Source organism: Gossypium hirsutum, chromosome A12, assembly GCF_007990345.1.
Source record: "Gossypium hirsutum isolate 1008001.06 chromosome A12, Gossypium_hirsutum_v2.1, whole genome shotgun sequence".
In the NCBI taxonomy this organism is placed as follows: Eukaryota; Viridiplantae; Streptophyta; class Magnoliopsida; order Malvales; family Malvaceae; genus Gossypium; species Gossypium hirsutum.
In genome coordinates this window covers 95234096-95256501 of record NC_053435.1, presented here as the reverse complement: position 1 = coordinate 95256501, position 22406 = coordinate 95234096, and the positions used below count along the sequence as shown (strand labels likewise).

Genomic DNA, 22406 nt, shown 5'->3' with positions numbered 1-22406 from the left:
TTATTTAATTACCCCTATTAACACAACTCAGACTCGGACGGATACACGGATCCAACCAAACACACCAGTTTGGCACCCAGTGCCTCATTGGATAATTCGAAGTAGTAAATTGACACCCAGTGCCTTATCGAATAAATCTAAAGTAATAAATTGACACCCAATGTCTCATCAACTTAAAGTTGAAGAAATCCCTAAACTCTTCCAATCCTATAGCATGCCATCTATATCCGACTCAGCCCAATACAGTTAATAGGGTTCCAATTCACTTTTCAAATACAACCAATATTCATTTCAATTCAAATAATCAATATATTCAATATATATATACCAATTCAATCCATTCAATCAACTTAAATTCAATTAAATGACAAAGTTCCAAATACTCACGTCAACACTTACCATATGCATTAAATTAAAAATACAACAATTAATAACTAAGTTCGGATTATAGAAATACAAAACTAGAAATCTCGAGCAATTCCTCGTCGACCTTATCTTTTCCCTTTTTAATCGAGGATTCCAATACGACGTTAGCTACGGAATTAAAACAATTGAAATTCATCAATACAACACAATTAAATTTTATATTGAATATTTTAATTTTTACTCAATGTTTGCCTAGATTCCAATTTAGCCCCTAAACCGAGACTAACTTTTATTCTTCACATTTAATTCTTTATTTTCATGCAAATTCCACTTTAGACTAAATTTAACTCTCTATTTTCACTTAAATTCCTAAAATTCATTTTTTTACAATTTAGTCCCTATTACTCAAAATTTACAATTTATTCTACAATTCAATCCTTTTTCATTTCTAACTTAAAAATCTATCAATTTAATCCCTAATACTAAAATAATTCAACATTAACAACACTTAAAAACTCAATAATTTCTAAAATTTTGGCATGAGTCGGGTAGTATTTAACACCAAAATTCCAAAAATATAAAAATTACAAAAAAAAGGACTGAATTAACTAACCAATTAAACTTGGAAACTTTGAAACCCTTAGCCTTATCTTTCTCCTTTCTTTCTTTCCCTTTTTCTTTTTCTTTCTTTCTTCGTTCTGTTTCGTTTCTATCTTTCTTTCTTTCTTTCTTTTTATTACTTATTTTATTATTATAATATAATATATATATACTTAATAATTAAGATTTAATATTATAATATTATAATATATATTTTAACTTTAAATTTTTTATAATAATATACACCTTATGCCACCTCATTTTAAAACAATAGCATAATTCCTTCTTTAGCCCCTTTAATTTTCTTTAATCTATAATTCAACTTTCACCTTTTATGCAATTTAGTTTTTTTACCTAATTACTCTTAATTCATGCAAATTCACTTAACCAAAACCTAATTAATTGTACAACTGACTTCATAAATATTTCTAATAAATATTTATGAGTCTAATTTATAAAAACAGAGTCCCGAAAATACAGTTTCTGACACCCGTGACTATCGGGTCGTTACAAAAGATGCTAAAAAATTAAGTGGCACACTTAACCAATGAAAAACGCACCACGTAGTTGGCTTTTTCTTATGCTATCAATGACATGACCATTGATCGATGAGGTTGTTGTTGAGTGTTGTTGACTATCATTGACTGATATGGACCAATGTTGACCATCGAAATAAACCTAGACAATGGATATCTAAGTTCATTTAAATTTGGACATCCATTTGTGTAGGTTCATTCCGAACAAGATTTAGGATATTACAAAAATTATTAAAAAGTTGTAAAAATTATTTAAATTTTGTAATTAATTATTAATGATTATGAAAAAAATATTATAAAAATATTATAAATAATAAAATTATAAAATTATTTAAAAAATTGACAATAGTTTAAAGATATCTTTAAGTTTTTTTAATTATATTCTGATTTTTTTCTTTCCTTATAATGAGAAGGCTTTGTTAAAAAATAGAAGAGGTCAAAAACAAAGAACCAATAATTTTACTTAATATTTCAAAATTTTTTATGTTTTCCTAAATAATGGGTATTGGATATTTCCATATAGATAATACAAATAGAGAAATTTTAAAGGGTTTAAAAATAAATTTCCGTCATTTTCTCACTTTATATATTTTTTTGGAATTTATAATTTATAATTTGTTTTTAGAATTTTGTTAGAAATTTCTAAACTTTTAAAAAGAATATATTTTTTTATCATTTTTATATAAATAAGGATTAAATTGATAGAAAATATAAAAACTAATGACTAAAATTGTTATTATACCAACTAAAAAAGTGTCACAATTAGTCATTTAACAATTGGGTGAGTAAAAGTATAATTTTGAAAACGTTAGAGATTCAGTGATCAAAACAAAAACTTATCTATAGTTGAGTGACTAATGGTGTGGTTTACCCTAGTTAGGAGTGTAGTTGAGCCAAGTTGAGCCCAAATTCTACCAAGCTCGAGCCTGACACTCGATTCTAGCTCGATCAAACATTTATTTTTAAGCTCAAACTTGGCTATAGATATAATCAAGCTACTTGAGCTTGAGCTCAACTTAATAAATCAAGCTTAGGGTTAATAATATATATTAAGGACGATAATGTAATTTAATAATATAAAATATGAGCTCGATAATGCTTGTGAGTCGTTCGAGTCACGTATTACTAAGCTTTAACTGCTCGAGCTCAGCTCGATTATTACTGAATCGAGTTTAAATTTTTTCAACTCGAACTCAAATAGCTTGCGAGTACCAGTGTCTCATTTACACCCTAACCCTAACCCTAACCCTAATCATATATCATATCTAATCATATATATATAATATAACAAGGTATAAAAATATATAGTGATGCTAGGTTGCAATCTTTCCATTTTTATATTTAATTTTTATAATTTTTAATTATCCATTAATTTTTTTTAATAAAATCATATTACAAGTATTTAGTAAAATTTCAACTAAAAAATATAAAAAATGCTTATTAATTTTCAAATTATATTAAACATGTTTTGTACTTCAAATTAAAATAAAAATAATTAAAAAATAATCTTAAAATATAAATAACAGTCAATAAAGTAATATCATAAAATCCGAAGTAGTGTTATGCAACAAAAACAAATGGATAAATCAATTTTCTTTCTCCAAATTATCAAGCTTTAGAGGATTAAGAAATTCACTGAACAATTTAGAACATATTATTTCAATTATTTTGAAAGCAAATTTTCGACAAGCTGAGAGAATGAAGAGGGTTGCTACAGAGATAGATAATAATAATAAAATATTTATCTAATTAATTTTTTCTATTTAACATATGATAGGAAATTTTATTTTTCTTTTTTCCTTTCAAAATTAAAAATTATATTAAAAACATGACAATCAACGTTTTAAAATCTTATTTGCTTACTTAACCTTTAAATATTTAGTAAATTTTGAAATTAACAATATAAAAAATCAATTGATTTTCAATTTATATTAAAAAAATTTATATCTATTTTACATTTAAAATTTAAAAAGGGTTTTGTTAAAAAATTATCTTAAAATTAAATCAATTTTATTTAAATTTTAAAATAAAAAAGGCTTTATCTTAAAATTAGAAATGGAATAATATTTGCTTATTATTTATATTTATAAAACGGTAAAAAAAGGGTGTTATTTATATTTCTATTAAAATTAAAAAGATATTATTTATATTTATATTTATTTAAAATTAAAATTAAAAATTGAAAAGGGACTATTAAATTGGTTTTAAAAAGGATAATGAGTAAGGTCTAAAAATTATATATAGAGAGGGAAGAATTGAAAGATGAGGAATGAGAGTGTTATCATAAACCAAATTTCATCTTCCGCCAAGTTAAAGAATTTGGGTAAATATATATATTTGAAAATTGAGTTTATATAAAAATAAAATAAAACTTGTTATTTAGATGGCCGTACTTGGAATAAAATTTTATACCTTTAGACGTTTGAACGATCCATCTAAAAAATTCACGAATTTAATTTACTCAATCAACTTTCTATTTATATTTCTCGAAAAATTTATTCAAAATTCTCATTTTCTCCTATTATTTCAACATTGTAAAAATATTATCAATAATTTTTTATTTTTCCGGTTCCATAATTTATCGTATTGATATGATTTATGGAGCAATCACTTTTTTTTTTCTTTTAATCTTTTGTCTAATCAATTTGTGAGGATTCAGGCATACATTTACTAAATCAAAACTGTGATTGCCAATGTCATAGTATTTGCAAATTGGTTGCGGTAGGTATTTGAATATATAACTTAAAGACGAGGGCGATAAATGTCAGCTTTTGCTGATTTAAAAGTTGAAACTGACAGACAAAACGAGTCCGAAGTCTAAACGTCTCCAATTCCTTTTCCATTGTTTCCTTGCAGATTCTTCTTATACGCCGTCGTTTCCTAGAAATTGCATAATCTTAATTAAATGACTATATATACCATATCTTTTGGCAGCAGAATAACAGCACACTTTGTATAAAAAAACAAAACAGCGTAGTATTTTATTCAAACTTTTTGGGGCTCTTCAATTCCGATTTCTCACCTTCTTTTAGGTATTTCAAAGGTATTCTTTTGTTGTTATTTCTTAATTACTTTTGTTTTGCTAATTCAGCTGCAATTTTTTTGTTTCTTCTGTGGTTTCGCTTGCTTCGTTTTCTGTTTGTTTTGCTGTCGGAAATTAGGGCTTAATCTCCAGTTTCTTTATGACTTCACTCGGTTTCTTCGTTTTCTGTCAGAACCGTCCTGATTTCCTTATTTCAATTCAATCCTGACTTTTTTTAAAAAAAAATTTATTTTGTCTTACTCGGAATAGTTTAAAATAGTAGTAATTTTAAGTTAAACAATATTTTAATGGAAGTAATCTTCTTTAATACTTTGAAAATGTTATAGGTGGTTTCTCAGGCCGGATTTGCTGTCAAATTTCTTAGTTTCTAAGCAACCCAACGGCTGACGATTTTTCGCATTTGATAAAGTTGTGTTCTTTTTCAAAACTTGTTTTTTTATTTGTTGCGTATTTTGTTTGCATCTTTAAATTATAGTTATACTCAAACTGATTAGTTCAATGAAAGGGTTGAACTGTAATTGCATCAGAATTGCTATTAATTCTTTGATTGCCGTCAGTTTCAATGTAGAAAAATTCAAAGAAAGTTTCATCGTTTTGTTATTATCTTTTCTATTTTATCTTTTTGGTCCGAAAACCTCGATTATAACTGGTAACATCTGTCTTCTTTAACATTTGTTTATTATGATGGGTGTTAAATATTAGTATGAGTTTCTTGTATTATATCTTTTTGGGGGTATTTAAAGGACTTATAGAAATCGCTTATTCAGTTTTCTACAAACCAGGCGAGAAATGTGTGTAAAAGATTTTTTTTTTTTTTTTGTGTGCATGTTTTTGGATTAAAGTTAATGTATTGATTGAAGGCTGTGTATGCGTATTGATTTTTGGAATACTTTATTTTGATCAGAAAATGGGGCAGGCTCTTGGGTGTATTCAAGTGGAGCAGTCAACTGTAGCTATAACAGAAGCATTTGGGAAGTTTGATGATGTGCTTCAGCCTGGTTGTCATTGTTTGCCGTGGTGTTTCGGGAAACAGGCAGCTGGTACTCTCTCCTTGCGTGTGCAGCAACTGGATGTTCGATGTGAAACAAAAACCAAGGTTTGTTGTTGCATAATTGATACCCGCATGACAATGCATCTTTTTTTTTTAAAAAAAAAAAGAACAGTCAATCCCAAATAGCTGTTATTGTGAGATGAGATCACTGTATTTTGTGTTATGGAATGCTTGCCATCAGGTAGACAAGGGGAATAATTGGTAGAGGAAGTTTAAATTTCATTCTTTGGAATATATATAAAGAGAAAGGTGTAATTAGTTTGATACCAGCATTGTGACCTCTGAATCATTTATATTGAGGCTATAGTTGGTTATGTGCTCATTTAAGTTGAAAGGCTTTTTGGTTTAGTCCTCCATCATTTATTCCATCTGATTCTGATATTTTATTATGCCCTCAGGATAACGTGTTTGTTAACGTGGTTGCTTCAATTCAATACCGAGCCTTAGCTGAAAAGGCACAAGATGCTTTCTATAAACTCAGCAACACTAGAGCCCAGATTCAATCCTATGTCTTTGATGGTATGTGTGCTTTAGATTTCCTTAAATTGTGTAAAACTTGAATGATAGCTGCTCTGCTCATAATCTAGAATGTCAAATATGTGGTATGTGCTTATTTGAAGTTTATCTATAATTATTGCGAAGGTTGCAGGATGCTATTGCGGTTTGTTTGCATATCAGGGGCTCAGAATGGAATATGGGGTGTGGGACTTAAATACTTATCTACTGTGCTTCTATGGGCTCTTCCTTTTGAAAGTTTTCAGTTGAACTAAATTAATATCTCTTTTCTAACTTTCAAAGAAAAAGGATAATGCTAATGATGCCCTCTATTTGACATGTTTAATTTCCCACTATAATTATATTGTTTTAGATTAAAGTAACTTATGCTCAGCATTATGTATGAATTATGATTCGGTTCATGGGTTTTGGGAATTTAAATGGCCCTACCACTAACTTCCTCATTATTCCTCCTCCATTATCCACGGAATCATCTTCTTTTTCTCATTGGACAAAAAAGGGATCTATGAAGATGCAAACTGCCACACCTGGACTGAAAGACCCTATAGAGCTTCACTTTCCCTAGGACTGGCTTTGGGCTTTTCCAGTGCAGCTTAGGTTCCAATCTTGTCTCTGCTGTATTGCAGCTTATGAAATGTTTCAATAAGGATTTCCTTGCAATTATTTTAGAACTTTCTAATCCATTATTCTCTTGCACTGTTTCATGACTACTCTAGACTTTCATTTTATCCTCACCTTGTGGAGGATGTGAATAATTGATATATAGCATCGTCATCCTCATCATTATCAGCTTTTCAGTATCAAGGATTTTGAATGTTTTGCCTAATTATCTTATGCTCCAAACAATTTGCAATCTGTGTTTTCATTTGATCATGCTATCTCATACTTTTCCTTTTCGTAATTCAAGTCAATCTGATTGTAGATAACTGTTCTGACGATGAACTAATGGGATATACTTTAATTTAGTTATTAGGGCAAGTGTTCCGAAGTTGGAGCTGGATGCAGTATTTGAACAGAAGAATGATATAGCGAGAGCTGTGGAAGAGGAACTTGAAAAGGTATTGCCCTGCCTGCTTTGTTGTTTTAGGTTTGGATTAACCAAGGTTGTACAAGCTAAAACTTACCTATTGTTTGAATCTTTAGGCCATGTCACATTATGGGTACGAGATTGTTCAGACTCTTATTGTGGATATTGAACCAGATGAGCATGTGAAGAGGGCAATGAATGAGATTAATGCAGGTATGATACGTGCAACTTTATGAATTATATATATTTATTTCGCCATTTATTTGGCTCTTCTCCCCCTAATTTTTTGAGAACTTGCCTTGTTAGTTAATGTTAATTGTCCTCACTTGAAGAAATTATGTTTGAAAATCTTTAGCTTGTTTAACTTAAATTTTGTTCTCACAAAAAAAAAACCCCCATAAATTCTGTAAATAGGTCTGATATATGTTGGCTTGTAATAAATAGCGGCAAGAATGAGGGTGGCTGCCAATGAGAAAGCTGAAGCAGAGAAGATATTGCAGATCAAGAGAGCAGAAGGAGATGCCGAGTCAAAGTATCTGGCTGGGCTTGGTGTAGCTCGGCAGCGACAGGCTATTGTAGATGGACTTAGAGACAGTGTGCTGGCCTTCTCTGAGAATGTACCTGGTACATCATCAAAGGATGTCATGGACATGGTTCTTGTGACACAGTACTTTGACACAATGAAGGAGATCGGTGCATCGTCAAAATCCAACTCTGTTTTCATCCCACATGGGCCAGGTGCTGTAAGAGACATTGCTTCTCAAATCAGGGATGGTCTTCTTCAAGCAAGCCAAAACAACCGAGTACCCTCAAGTGTTGCGTAGTAGATTGGGCAACCCAGCATAGTATTGTTTAGTCATTCTACTCGAGAACAATGGCCTTCTTGATATGCATTTGAGTGATAATCCGAGTTTGGCAAAACGGTTGTTATACGTCTTAATAGCTCAAGGTTTTAAGGTTCAGATTTCCTTTATAAATTAGGTTATTATATATTGTTTGTGAAAAAATAATGATAGTATTAGCACTTTATTATTGTACCTAAAGAAAATGTGACCCGGTTTATGAATTTGTATAAAATGTCTTTATGGCTTTGTACCTAAAGATGTGATACAATTTGAGATATGATCAACAAATCAACAAAATTCAAAATACCAATTGCCAGGGTGTTAATTCATTTTAATTGTATTAAAACAAAACTAGTATGTTTAATAAAAAATGGTTTAGATAAATAGTGATCTCTGGAAGATAATCTGAAATCAGGCAAATAGTGGCAAATGACCAAATCCCATGTCTGCCTGCAAGATTTGTGACTGAAAGAAGTAAACAAGTGAACTAATTGGATGTAAGCAACACTTGTTCAACAAAGCAAATTGCTAATTTCAGTTTGCCAATAACATTATTTTTATAATCCATGAAAGTACATTATTTTTCTCCAAAGTCCTCAAACCAATCAAAATTAAGGCCCACCTTCCATCTGACACAACAAAAACAGTTTTGCCATTGCCTAGGGCTTGAGTGCCAAGGCCAGCCCAACTTTAGCACTTTTTTCAATTGCTCCGGTGTCCACCTCTCCAGATATTGTGATGAGCGATTTTGGGCGCCATTCATGCTGGATCAGAGCACTTGCTCTGCCATAGTTATTCAGTCGAGCCTTTACCGTTGTCAATGGGTCAAGAGCATGTTGTGTACCAATTGTGAGAGTGTTCTCATTACTTGAAAAGCTATGGCTCAGCTCCGCACCAACCGCTGTGTTAGTCAATGGGCTAACTATGTGGTAGTAGGAAGCATTAAGAGTGTCGCCTTTATCATTCCTAGAGTTAATCAACAAAACTACCTTATCAAAACCAGAAGCATAACAAGTAGAATAATGCAATCAGTGCACAAGGGAAAAAAAAGGAAATGGCAGATATTTCTAGGCAACTTTCAATGCTTATGAATCAATAAATGACCAGAGGATCATATAAAGCAATTCAATACAAGTTCCATGTGAAACATAAATAATCAACCCCGGCCCCTGCTCCAGTGAAAGCACTTACAATGTCAAGGAAGCAATGAGATCAGAATGGGTGAAATTCAACCCAGCATTCAGTTTTGTAAAGTTACCACTGGCAGTGTCAAATGAGAGATCAGTCCCAACAGTGACACTATTGTTTCCAACCACGCCAGAGAAGTTAACAAGGGGATTTGCAGTCAATCCAATGCTAGTGCTTATGCCAGCATATTCATGTTGGTATTGCAGTTCCACCTATTACAACAATAATAAAGACTTTGTCATGTACTCATGAAATCTACAAGTTTACAGAAGGGAAGGACAAACAAGAAGCTCAAATGTTGGTATTTAAGAACAAAAAGCTTAATGACAGGAGTAAGGAAGTCTCCATTACCTTGCCAGACCTTTGATCAGGAGCAATGAAACTAAAGATTGTCTTCAAACCCGGTGCAGGTTCATCAACAGTAACAGTGGCGAAAAGCTAAAACATAAAAATAAAACCCCCAAAAATCATAATTAGATAGTATATCTAAGAAGGTTGAATTCACCATGGCATGAGCTGTACAAGACAAAAACATTCCTTAACTTTGTATTCAATGTAATGAGATGGCATGCATCGAAATTAAAGGTTTACCAAATGTGAAAAAAGAAAAATTGACAACTTGCCTTAGAACTGGTGTCAACTTTGACATTGGTTGTGATGTTCTTGTTCTTCAGCTCGGTGCTTATATCAGCCAACAGCAATTCACCTTTCTTAGTTCCAGTTGATGTGATTGCCTAAATATTTATCAAATTAAAGAACAAGAAAACCAATTATATAAGAAGTAAGTAGGTAGCATATACAAAAGAAACAATGACCCTAAACCATAAATCTCTAGATTAATCACAAAACCAGGCATACAAAATATTCATGCAACTATATCAAAAGAAATCATATGAAATCTTTATAACTAGGCAAAAGCAAAATGATTTCATGCATAAACATGGCAAGTAAATAACATGCTGAACTGCCACACATATTTTACACATGAGTCTTGAAATTCAACAAACATAATAGACTAAAAGTCGATGTGAATTATGGGACACAGATAATAGGGAAGTTAAAATGTGAGTTCTTACAAATAAAAATAAATAAAAAGAACCGGAAATGAACAGCAGAAGCTTCGCGAAATTAGCTGAAAAAGGAAACGATACTTAGATATCCAAAAATTAAAAAGACGAACTCACGACGCCATTGGAAGTGTAAGTAGTGAGAGTGAATTTGTGGTCGGCCTGGTAATCCTTGTAAAGAAGATCTAAATTAAGAAAAGAAAAAATAAATAAAAACATTAGAAAAAATTTTAAAAAATAAAGATAAACTAAAAAAGCACAAGTAATTGAAATATCACCTCTTGCCTTTTTGCCGATATCGGTGTAGAGACCAGGGCCTTTTCCCATGCTTCTTTTTCCCGAGAAAATGGAGAGGAAACGAGAGCTGGTTTTCTGGCTTTTGGTTGTTTACGGAACACACGGAAGAAGAAAAAGAATAAGTTAAAAAAGCAAAATTAAATATTTGGTGATTATGGACCGTTGATCTTGCGCGGATTAAAATATTCGCTGTTCTTGACCGTTGATATTAACTGTTACGGTTGTTGAAGCCTTGGGACTAGGGAATCTAGATTGGGGATATTCGCCGCATCTCATCACGTTTTCAGTCACGGACATGTGATAATTAATATGTATTTTATGTAGGCCCTGTTTGGTTTTCTAAAACTATTTTACTTGGGCCCAATCTTACAACCTTCTTTTTTAAGTTAGGCTATATGTTATGCGCTGCACATCAAAATTTGTTAGGAATATACATAAAATGTTTCATAAAGATTAGTTGATTAAATGAGACTCATTTAATCCACTTAAATTAACTCGATTCGTAGAACACATGAAGAAATTCATCTAGTTAAAGCCTTAGTAACCTAGTGGAACACTCCAATAAAACTAGAGTTACCATGGTGAATATTATAAATCCTAAGGGATGAAATTGTAAAAAGTTTAAATCTCTTAATACTCTCATCTTGTAGATAGGCTTTAATCTCGATCATCGATGTAATTTAAATTGTACGTTGGATTTGAGAGAGCTCAACTATAAATAAAAGGCCTTCTCCTTCATTTGTAATCACTCAGTTGTAATTTTTCAAAGTAATAGAAACATTTTGAGAGCATTTACTCAAATAATTGGTGTGCTTAGTTTTTTTGTGATTTTTTATTCGCTTTTTGCTTCTTCGTTTTAGAGTTTGCTTCCATTTTATTTTAGTATCTTAGAGAATTTCCCTTGAGAATTCTCTTCTTTTTAAGAGATAGGCCAACTTAAGCAGCTTTGAAGCAAAAGAATCACTGAAGGCCACACATTTGCCATACAACAAGTTCTAGTCTCGTGACAATTGGTATAAGGAGCTACTGGTAAGGCACCAATTGAGATGACATAAAGAATAGGCAAGCAGGTTGAGCCTAAAGAGACCCGTGGGGGGGTAATAAAGCTAGCAGATTGAGGGATATGATGTCAACTTTAGAAGGCAAGGTTGCCAAACTCAAGGGTTCCATGGGTGATGTAAGGGAGACACTTTAAGCAGTTGAGGGCGCACCGCAAAGCTAGATTCGAGGAAAGATCAGCTCAGTGAACATGATTTGGGTGTCAACAATGTTAATGTGGAAAAGATGCAAGGGACTCTCAAATCCACTGATGAAAAGATAACTAAGAGGAATGATGCTCTTGAAGCTATGATCATAGCTTTGAAAGAGGAAACTAAAACCATGACCACAAAAATTGAGGAGCTCGAGAGAGAGCTCGTTGTGTGCGAAGCTATCGTGAGAAAAGGGATGATGAGGGCGGCACCCAAATGTAAGATGGATGTTCCCAAACTGAAAGGGTTTAAGGGGACTAGGTTCGTAAGGGATATGGACTACTTCTTACGGGGGGATGGAACGGTACTTCCATACGATGGGTGTAATACCCCTACCCGTATTCATTGCCGGAATAGGGTACGAGGCATTACCGGAGTTTACGAATTAATTTTTTTTTTCAATTCAACATATTTTCATGATAGATTCATGCATTTATATATGATAACGTCATCACATATCTATAACCAGGTTTGTTAACCATACTAATGGCTAACTTTACATTCATTTCACGTTAACATTTACTTTGTTAGCTTATACATGCCATTGATTTCCAAAATAAAGTTTCTTTATATACCAAAATCCTGAGGTTGACAGTGTGATGTGTCTCCGACCAAATCCGACCTCCGAGCTCTTAACACTACAAAACAGGGAAAAAGGAAACGGGGTAAGCACTTTGTGCTTAGTAAGCTCATGTAACAAGAATTATACTTACATAATATTTTCAATACAATATAACAAACATTCATATATCCATTCAATGCATTATTACCCTAACATGCACAAACTCAACATTCAAGTTAGTACAATAATTTCCATGTATCAATAATATATATATACCATGATTGATGTACTCATCAATACCATGATTTTCATTCCCTTATTATTTTTCATATTTATCCCGTTGAATTTATCGGAATTTCGATGGATTTTCAGAGGTACACTTTTAGTGTACAATTCCGGGTCCGTCAATTCATATTCATGTGCGCACATTTCCATTTTAGAGAGCACACTCCCGCGAACCTCAACCTTGCAGCGGGATTACCAGTCCAGGCTAAATCCCCTGCAATATAAACTCATAGAGTATTGTCGGGATTACCAGTCCAGGCTAAATCCCCTGCAACGACAATTACTCTAATGAGCTTGGATCTGAATTACCAGTCCAGGCTAAATTCAGACCCTAATTCGGATTACCCGTCCGGGCTAAATCCATTTTACACATATTCTTCGGGAGGGCTATATCAGGATAGGATCACCCGTCCGGGCTAGATCCTTTTTACCGTCAATTCCTTTTTAGAGATCCATCGAATTTTCCTTTCATTCAAACGGGATTTCTTCCCATTTTATCAAATATATCAATGTTTCATTAATTTTCATACAATGAACACTCAAATCATATTCACATCAATAACATACAATCTCAAGCATTTAAGAATATAATTCAAGTTACACGAACTTACCTTGATACTTGTTTGTAAACAGTAAAAATCTATTAATCCCGAACTTTTTCCTTTCCTCGATCTAGCTTCGTATTTGAATCTTCTGGATCTAAATAAATAAATTTAATTATCAATTTAATACATTTCATGTTCATATGCAACATTCTCTATAATTCAACTATTATTTATAGTTCATTCAAAGCTGTCTACTTGAGTCATAGTCACTAAATTATTTATAACTTGAGCTACGGAACTCCAAATTAAGATCCGTTAATTTTTCCTGAAACTAGACTCATATATATTTTTACCATAAAATTTTCAGAATTTTTGGTTTAGCCAATCAGTACAGTTTATTCTTCAAAGTCACCCCTATTCTGTTGTCTAATAGTTCTGACCCTTCTTCACTAAAAATAAATTATCTCTTTATACAGAATTCAAATGATGTTCTTGTTTGTTTCTATTAAAAATAGACTCATTTAGAATTCTAGAAATATAAATTTAAGTCCCTAATTATTTTTATTCAATTTTTTATAATTTTTCAAAGTCAGAACAGGGGAACCCGAATTCATTTTGACCTTGTCTCACAAAATTCATTATATCTCAAAATTTACAAATCCATTGCTTACAATATTTCTTCTATGAGAAACTAAACTCAATAAGCTTTAATTCCATATTTTGTTCATCTTCTAATTCGATTCCTACAATTTTTGGTGATTTTTCAAAGTTAGTCTACTGCTGCTGTCCAAACTGTTTTAGTGCAAGCTGTTTATTACCATTTTTCCCCTAAGCTTTTAATAAATGATAATTTCGTCCCTACTCAATTAGCCTCTCAATTGAGCTGATTTTTCTCAATTAACATTTTATTCTATCACCTTAAACTGGTTTACAACCTTTAAGAATCATAATTTCAGCAATAGACTTTAATTCCAAACATTTTCACAATTAGGTCCCAAAAATCAATTTCCATTGAAATTGCCTAATAAAATAATCTCATAAACAAATTAAAGCTTTAATTTCATTCTATTTCATCATAAACTTACAGCACTCAACCATGGTGACTTTAAATTTCATCCATGAAATCAAAAACTAATGAATTTAATAGTAGGATCTAGTTGTAAAAGTCTTAGAAACACAAAAATTACAAGAAAAAGGCAAGGATTAACTCACTTGGTGCAAAAATTATGAAATACCAGCTTAGAGAACCCTCCTATGGTGTTTTTAGCTGCTGGAATTGAAGAGAAATGAAGAGAAATCTAGATATTTCCTATTTAGTCCTAGTTTTATTTAGTTAATTTTGCAATATTCCAATTTTACCCTTAATTTATCAATTTTTCTGCTGATTTCATACCCTTGCCGTCCAGCCCAAATAAATTTTGGGTCTAATTGCCTTTTATATCCTTTCTCATTAGACTAATAAGCTATTTAATCACTCTAGCAACTTTTACACCTATTACAATTCAGTCCTTTTCATTTAATTGACTACCCAAACATTAAAATTTCCTAACGAAATTTTAATACCACATTAATAACATTTCATAAATATTTATAAAATTATTTTTGACTCGGTTTTACGAGATAGAGGTCCCGATACCTTATTTTACCCAATTTCTTCAATAATTTCTTTTTCTAACTAATCACTAAATTGATAAAATTTTCCTATCAATATTTTCATACGATTTTCCTATCATATAAATTTTCAAGCAAAAATATTGAAATAAATTTCTCTTTAAATCGGATTTGTGGTTACGAAACCACTGTTCCGATAACATTGAATTTACGCCATTACAATGGGAATTAAAGATGATGCCACTAAAGTAAACACTGCTTCAATTTATTTTACTAACGTTGCATTTTCATGGTGGCGTCATAGGTCCACAAATGAGAGATAATGTGATATTGCTATTAGGACTTGGGTGGAGTTCCAGAATGAATTTAATAAGTAGTTTTACCCTCGAGCAGGTTGAGGAAGAAGCTTTGGCTAAGTTGCATTGACTTAGGCAACAAGGCACAATTCGAGAGTATGTTCGGGACTGAGTTGTTATTCCAATCCTTGATTTGAGTGGGAAAAAAGCATTCTACTAGTTCAAGGATAGGTTGAAGCATTGGGTGAAGCAAGAGTTGCATCAATTAGTGGTTAAAGAACTTATTAAAGTTATGGCTGAGGCAGAGTCCTTTGTCAAACTTGGTCCGAGGAAAGAGAAGTTCGAGTTTCCAAGACAAAGGGACATGCAATGGTAATGGAGATCATGATGAATAACAAAGATAAAAATGACAACGATGGAAATAGTAAGAATGGTGGTAATGGGAAACAACAGAATTAGAAAAGGAAACTTAACAACTATATGAAGGGTAAAGAGAATGAAAAGAAGCCAATACAATGATTCATATGTTGTGCTCCATAAATGATGCGAGACTGTCTAGAGTGATCTAAGATATCCACAATCAGTAAATAAGAGAAAGTAGATCTTAATGAGGAAATTGTATTGAGACTTGGATTAATGATTCTCAATTCTACGAACGTGAAGAGGGATCATAAGTAAAAATGGTTGATGTTTGTGGACATCAACATCGCATGTTGAAAGAGGAGTGCACTTATTGATACAAGGGCATCCAATTTGTTTATGTCGGAAAGAGTCGTGGGAAAACTTGGTCTCTCATTTAGAAAATCAATTAAGAAGACAAGATGATAAATTTCAAAAAGGTCCCAAATATGGAATTAGCACAAGGAGTTGAGTTACAGATTAGCCAATGGAAATGTAAGGAAGTATTCAAGGTAATTCACTTAAATGATTATGACTTTGTTTTTTGCTTGAATTTTATTGAAAAATTAATGTTCTTTTGGTTCCTTTTTCCGATTGCTTTTGTCTCTTAAATACTAGTCAACAACAATGTGTTATGCCGGTGAGTCGAGACATGAAGAGTGAAGCCAAGATACTATCAACAATCTAGCTAATCAAGGGTATTCCTTGAGGTGAAAATGTTGACTTGGTAAATTGAAGCGTCAAAAAGACCTCATTGGAAATGCCAGAGGTATGGAAAAATGGTATGAAGTTTGTTTAGTTGTTAGTGGAGTTACCACCTATGAGAGAGGTCGGTTGTGCATCAAACTTTGTGAGAAAAGTGGTGATGCAAATTGGACAATTAAACAAAGTACATGCTCTAAACGAGGTACATCTCAAACACTTTTCTATTGTTTTTCATTATAACTTACCACTGGCTTGGCAAAGACATAGGGGCTCTTTCAGAGTTCTAAAGCGGGTAAGTCGAAAGGCTTACAAATGGGAATTGGCATCAATACTCAAGGTTAACCCAATGTTCAATTTGGGTGTACCTAAACCTATTTGTGAGGATCAAGAGGATCTCAATAGAGGCAAGTCAAAATGGGAGTAAGTAAGAATGGTAAGCTCTTACAATTGAGATGCACAAATGAGAGAGATAGTTCAAATGAGACGACTGTGGAGACATAAGCCAAGAAAAATGTTTTGAGGGGTGAAACTACCCAACAAAGAGGTAGTTGGGAAATAGTTGAGACATTGAGGTAGTTTCGAGACGAGTCAAACTAGTGTCATTTTGAGGATGCGATGAGGGTGTCACAAGAATGGTTGGAGAGAATGTCACGAGCCGCGGACCAAATCCCATGACAAATGCACACAAAACGTCCCATAGAGGTCAATCAATTAAATAGGGCTCATTTGACTCACTTAAACTAGCCCAATTCGTGGAACTGTAACACCCCTAACCCTTACTCGTCGCCAGAATAGAGTTACGGAGCATTACTGGACTTTACAGATTGATTTACGAATATTTCATTACCTTTATTATATAGATCAAGAATCATTCATATAATACTCATATTGTTCCTTAAATGGGCCCTAAAGGCCCAAAATACACTCTAGAAGTGAATCGAGACTAAACCGGACACTGAGGGAATTTTTCCCAAAGTTTTAAATTTTTTCTTAGGAAAAGGGGACACACGCCGTGTGGCCAGGCCGTGTGGCTCACACGGCCAGGTGACACCCCCGTGTCTTAGGCCGTATGGGTATTCGATGTAAGACACACGGTCGTGTCCCAGCCCGTGTTCAAATTAGGGTAGCTACTAACTTGGGTCACACGGCCAACCACATGCCCGTGTGTTAGGCCCTGTGTAAAAACCTAGGTATTCTGTTTTAAAATTTTAAGGTGCAGAGGACACACGGCCAGACTACACTCCTATATGTCAGGCCGTGTGTCACACACGGTTGAGACACACGCCCGTGTGGATGAAAATAGGCCATTTTAAGGCCACTTTTCTCACCCTTTTTGACATCAACCTACACGCATTATTTCAATACATCAAATAGCCCCAATCAACCTAAACTTATTAATATAACTCAATTCATTAATTTACCAAAATTTACTACTAGTTATATGCATATAAATATGTATACATATGCCATTCATAACCATTCTTCAAATTTAGTTCTTTTCTACACCAATCCTATACATGCCATATAAACCATAAAATGTATAACAAAATCTATTGGAGCAATCTGGATAGTGTGACCCAATGTGTTGATCCAATCCTCCGAACTTCTTGATAATCTACAAAGAACATTAAACAAAACAGTAAGCTTAATGAAGCTCAGTAAGTTAGTTGGCTTTAGTATAAATCTTATCGAACATACAACAACAATTCATTTAAGTAAACCATTCATTACACATTTCCTACCAACCACAACTTTAATTGATGAATTCACTTGTTTCATCTCAAATTCAATAATATCATTGAGTCTACGAACAATAATTCCATATGTCACTTACCAAATTACCAACTTTTTATCAAATCGGTGAACGTATTACGGATATGAGTACATCGTATACGGAAGCCCGAAGGCTGCACAGAAACACATAAGTACTAAATGGAAACCCATAAGGGTTGAACGGAAGCTCGTAAGAGCTGAACGGAAACTCCTAAGGTTAAACTGAAGCTCAAAAGAGCTGAACTGAAACCTAGAAGGGTTAAACTGAAGCTCATGAGAGCTAAAAAAAAATGCAAGTTCGCAACTGGAGCTCATGAGAGCTAAACGGAAATCAAACATGGAAGTTCGCAACAAATGCTAAACCCCGGTTTACTTGGGTAATTTTCCGTCAATTCTTCTTTCACACTGAACGACTGTACTCAATCTTGCGTTCTGTTCACTTCGAACACTCATTTAAATTTCATAATTTTAACAATAATTTTATTTTCAAAAAATGATATGAATAAATACAATTTAATATTCATAAAATTTAAAAAATAATATTAAATTTTAGCCATACGAACTTACCTGGGCTAAATTGTAAGTTTGTAGTAGTTAGGGATTATTTTGCTAATTTCCCTTTTTTTCCTCGTTGATATACGGGCTCTTGATATAAATATAAAATTATTCATTCATTAGCACATATTTCAATTTCAGTCCACTTCACAATTTATGCCTTCAAATTTCAAAATTACACAATTACCGTAACTTTTACAGTTTTTTTCAATTTAGTCCCCCACCAATTAGCCAATCAAATAAACTAATTTTTCTAAATTAAAATTTTATCTAAATATTCTAAGTTATTACACAGCCTTTGATAAACAGAATTTAATACAAAACCCTAAGATTTAGTATTTTTCACAATTTGGTCCTAAAATCAATTTCTATTGAAATTACTTGATAAAATCATCATATAACAATATTAAAACTTCAAATCCATGTTATTTCATCATAAATATATAGCACTCATCAATGGTTACTTTCAAAATTACTCATAGAATCAATAAATAGTTGGACCTAATTGTAAAAGTATCAAAAACATAAAAAATTCAAAGAAAAAGCAAGAATTGAACTCACTTGAAGTAAAAATATGAAAAACTAGCTTCTTGGGAACCTCCTATGGTGTTTTTGGCTGAAGAATTGTGAAGAAATGTTTATATTTCTTTTAAGTCCCATTTTTATCTAATTAAATTTTGTTTTATTTCCCATTTTGCCCCTTAGTCACCTAATTTCTTTGTTTTTTTTTTCTGCTTATGCCATTTCAACCATCTTCTTTGGGCTAATTTTCCCTTTAAGTCCTCCATCATTTAAATTTAAGTTATTTTATCACTTTAACAAGTTTTGCAACTTTTTCAATTTAGTCCTTTTTAATTAATTAACTACCGAAATGTTAAAATTTTCTAACGAAAATTCAATACTAACTCAATTATACTCCGTAAATATTTATAAAAATATTTACGGCTTAGTTTATGAAATTGGGGTCTCGATACCTCATTTTCAAAATCACTTAACCTAATAATTCCTTTTAAAACACGAATCACTAATTCAAAAGTCTTCCTAGAATCACATTTGACTCGTAAATAATAAATAATATAATTTTTGAACTCGCTCGTCGGATTTAGTGGTCTCGAACTATTGTTTCCGACAGCATTGAAAATTGGGCTGCTATAGGAACATATAGAGAAACCAATTTACTTGAAGCCTTGGTGGCCCAGCGGAACACTTTATTTAAACTAGAGTTACCATGGTGAATATTGTAAATTTTAAGGATAAAACTGTATAAAGTTTAAATCTCTTAGGATTTTCATCTTGTAGATAGACTTTAATATCGACTGTTGATATAATTTAAATTGTACCGTTGAATTTAGAGGAGCACAACTATAAATAGAGGTCTTCTCCCTCATTTGTAATAACTCTGTAACTCTTCAAAGTAATTGTAGAGGCCCAATTTAGCCCGGGGCCAAATAAACAACCTCCCCAATTTCCTAAACCCATTACAACCCAATACCCAAAACCCAAATAAATTAACCCACACCAAACTAAACCTAAAAAAAAAAACCAAACCCAATTAGCCCAATAGAACAAACCCTAAGCCCACTAAACCAGCCCAATACCTTAACATACAAAAAAAAAAAAGAAATAAACCCTAGCCCCTTTAACACAACTGACAGCCGCAACCACCCCTTGACGCCACCTGCTCCATCGCCAATGTCAGCACCGCCCATCACCCTGCAAAAATCAAAAAGGAAAAGACAGTATAAAGAAATAATAATAAAACTTGTAAAAGAATGGCTACAAAAGCCATTCAAAAATCATGTAAGGGGTTGGATTTTTTTGAGGAAGCAATACAGCAATAAATCTCATTTTTTTAGCACAGAATAGTCTCAAAACAAAGAAAATACAGCAAGCATTGAAGAAAAAAACAGATTCAAAAGGCTAAGGTGCCATCTCTTTTCCCTTTTTATTTTCAGTATTTGACTACACATACATATATTTTTTCCTATTTTTTTCAAAAAATAGTATATATATATTTATATATAAACATAATAAAAATAATAATAAAAATTTTACCTTTTTTTTAATTTCCACGGTGGCCGGCGACGGTGGCCGACGGTGGTGACTGGATGAACCTCACCGGAGTAGAACCCTCTGCAGAGAAAAAAAAAGAGAAAGATGAGCTTTTTTTTTAAACAGGTTAAAGAATGAAATTTTTTTAAAAAAATTTGTTTTAAATAGGCTACATAAAACGACGTCGTTTTGGCCGGCGTCCATAAGCCCCAAAACGACATCGTTTTGGCCTTTAACTCATGACCCGATCCGTCCGACCCGAACCTGCCTCAGGATCCGCGTGTTTTTTACTTAATGGTCTATTTGCAATTAGGCCTTTCCGCTTTTTTATATTCTGTAATCAAGTTTTTATTTAATTAAATTTGGCCCCAAAATTCGTTATGCTCTGCAATTTGGTCCCCCATGCTGCGCTACGTTTTGAGGGGAAGGAGTAATTGCTGTTTTGGTCCTTCCAGATTACGCGCGTGTTGCATTTTGATCATTTTTCCCTTTATTTCTTTTAAATTTGCCCCAAAACTCTGTTTTTAGTTCAATTTTAGTCCTTTCTTGTTATTTTCGTTTCTTTATTAAATATTATTATTTCTAATATTATTAATATTATTACTATTATTATATTTTTTTATATATTAGTGTATATTTTTTATTATATATGTATATGGATATATATATTTATATATAGTATTATTTTTTATTACTTTATTTTAATATTTTTATTATATTTGCTTTTTGTATTTCAATATTATTACTATTATCATTATTATTATTAATATTAGTGTATATTTTTATTGTATATGTATGTATACGTATATATATTTATACATAGTATTATTTTTTTAATTACTTTATTTTAATATTTTTATTATATTATATTTGCTTTTTGTATTTCAATATTATTATTATTATTATTATTATTATTATTATTATTAATACTAGTGTATATTTTTATTATATATGTATATATATGTATATTTATATATAGTACTATTTTTAATTACTTTATTTTAACATTATTATTATATTATATTTGCTTTTTTTTTGTATTTCATTATTATTGCTAGTTTTATTATCATTATCATCATTATTAACATATACATACACATGTGAATCTTTCATGTACATATTAGTATTTTCTACTATTATTACAAATATATTATTTCTTTGATTATATTATTAGAACATTATTTTTATTATAATTTCTTTATTGTGAATATTATTTTATTTTTATTCTAATATTGTATTTTAATATTTTTCATTAATTGTATCATTGTTTGCATTATTTACAAATTTCTATTGCAAATGATATTATTATTATTTTTAATTTCAATAAATAAGGCAACATATCGATTTCAACACTAAGTCGCTTATTTCATCGCTATGTTGGGTGGATATCATTGGCTCGTGTTAAAAGCGAGATGTCCTTCTAAAAAACCAAAAATTTCAAATTATCGTATTTCAATTGGATCGCTATTAAATATTAAATTAAACTTGTATTTTTGAGAATTAAGGCAACGCGTGTTTAACAAGATACCAATTTTGGGCGTCGCGAGGGTGCTAATACCTTTCTCGTGTGTAACCGACTCTCGAACCCTATTTTTCTCTGAATTTTCGAGTAGACCCAAATTCGGCCTTCATTTTTGTTCAAAAATAAATTTTCTTTTAAAAAAAGAGGATTTATTAGGTGTCTGACCACACCTAGAAAAAAGATTGGTGGCGACTCATTTTCTCTTTAAAACCGGAATTTTGTTATCAAATTTTCAAACAACCGCCTCAACTAGCGACCAAACCGAAATTTTTACGTCATTACAGTAATAAAAATATTTTGAGAGCATTTACTCAA

General features: G+C 31.9%; 2 protein-coding genes across 5 annotated transcripts; one reads left to right on the top strand and one right to left on the bottom strand.

Annotated features, from left to right (window-relative positions):
• Window positions 1–4273: 4273 nt before the first annotated feature.
• On the top strand, window positions 4274–8294 carry LOC107920014 (hypersensitive-induced response protein 1). Of its 4 annotated transcripts, XM_041083156.1 has the most exons (7): window positions 4451–4545; window positions 4872–4953; window positions 5450–5641; window positions 5995–6115; window positions 7079–7170; window positions 7256–7352; window positions 7584–8294. In XM_041083156.1, exons 3-7 carry the CDS (start codon window positions 5453–5455, stop codon window positions 7961–7963), a joined length of 879 nt encoding a protein of 292 aa, XP_040939090.1. In that variant the 5' UTR covers window positions 4451–4545; window positions 4872–4953; window positions 5450–5452; the 3' UTR covers window positions 7964–8294. The 4 variants fall into 4 exon arrangements, with proteins under 4 accessions (XP_016704983.1, XP_016704984.1, XP_040939090.1 ...); XM_016849494.2 differs by lacking the exon at window positions 4872–4953 and having other exon boundaries at window positions 4274–4545; XM_016849495.2 differs by lacking the exon at window positions 4872–4953 and having other exon boundaries at window positions 4396–4534.
• A 156-nt stretch (window positions 8295–8450) lies between these two features.
• Window positions 8451–10847, bottom strand: LOC107920015 (mitochondrial outer membrane protein porin of 36 kDa). The gene is made up of 6 exons (XM_016849497.2): window positions 10518–10847; window positions 10357–10424; window positions 9796–9906; window positions 9524–9610; window positions 9176–9384; window positions 8451–8950 (listed from the first exon to the last, which is right to left on the bottom strand). The coding sequence occupies exons 1-6, from the start codon at window positions 10564–10566 to the stop codon at window positions 8644–8646; spliced, it is 831 nt and encodes a 276-aa protein (XP_016704986.1). The 5' UTR covers window positions 10567–10847; the 3' UTR covers window positions 8451–8643.
• Window positions 10848–22406: the final 11559 nt, after the last annotated feature.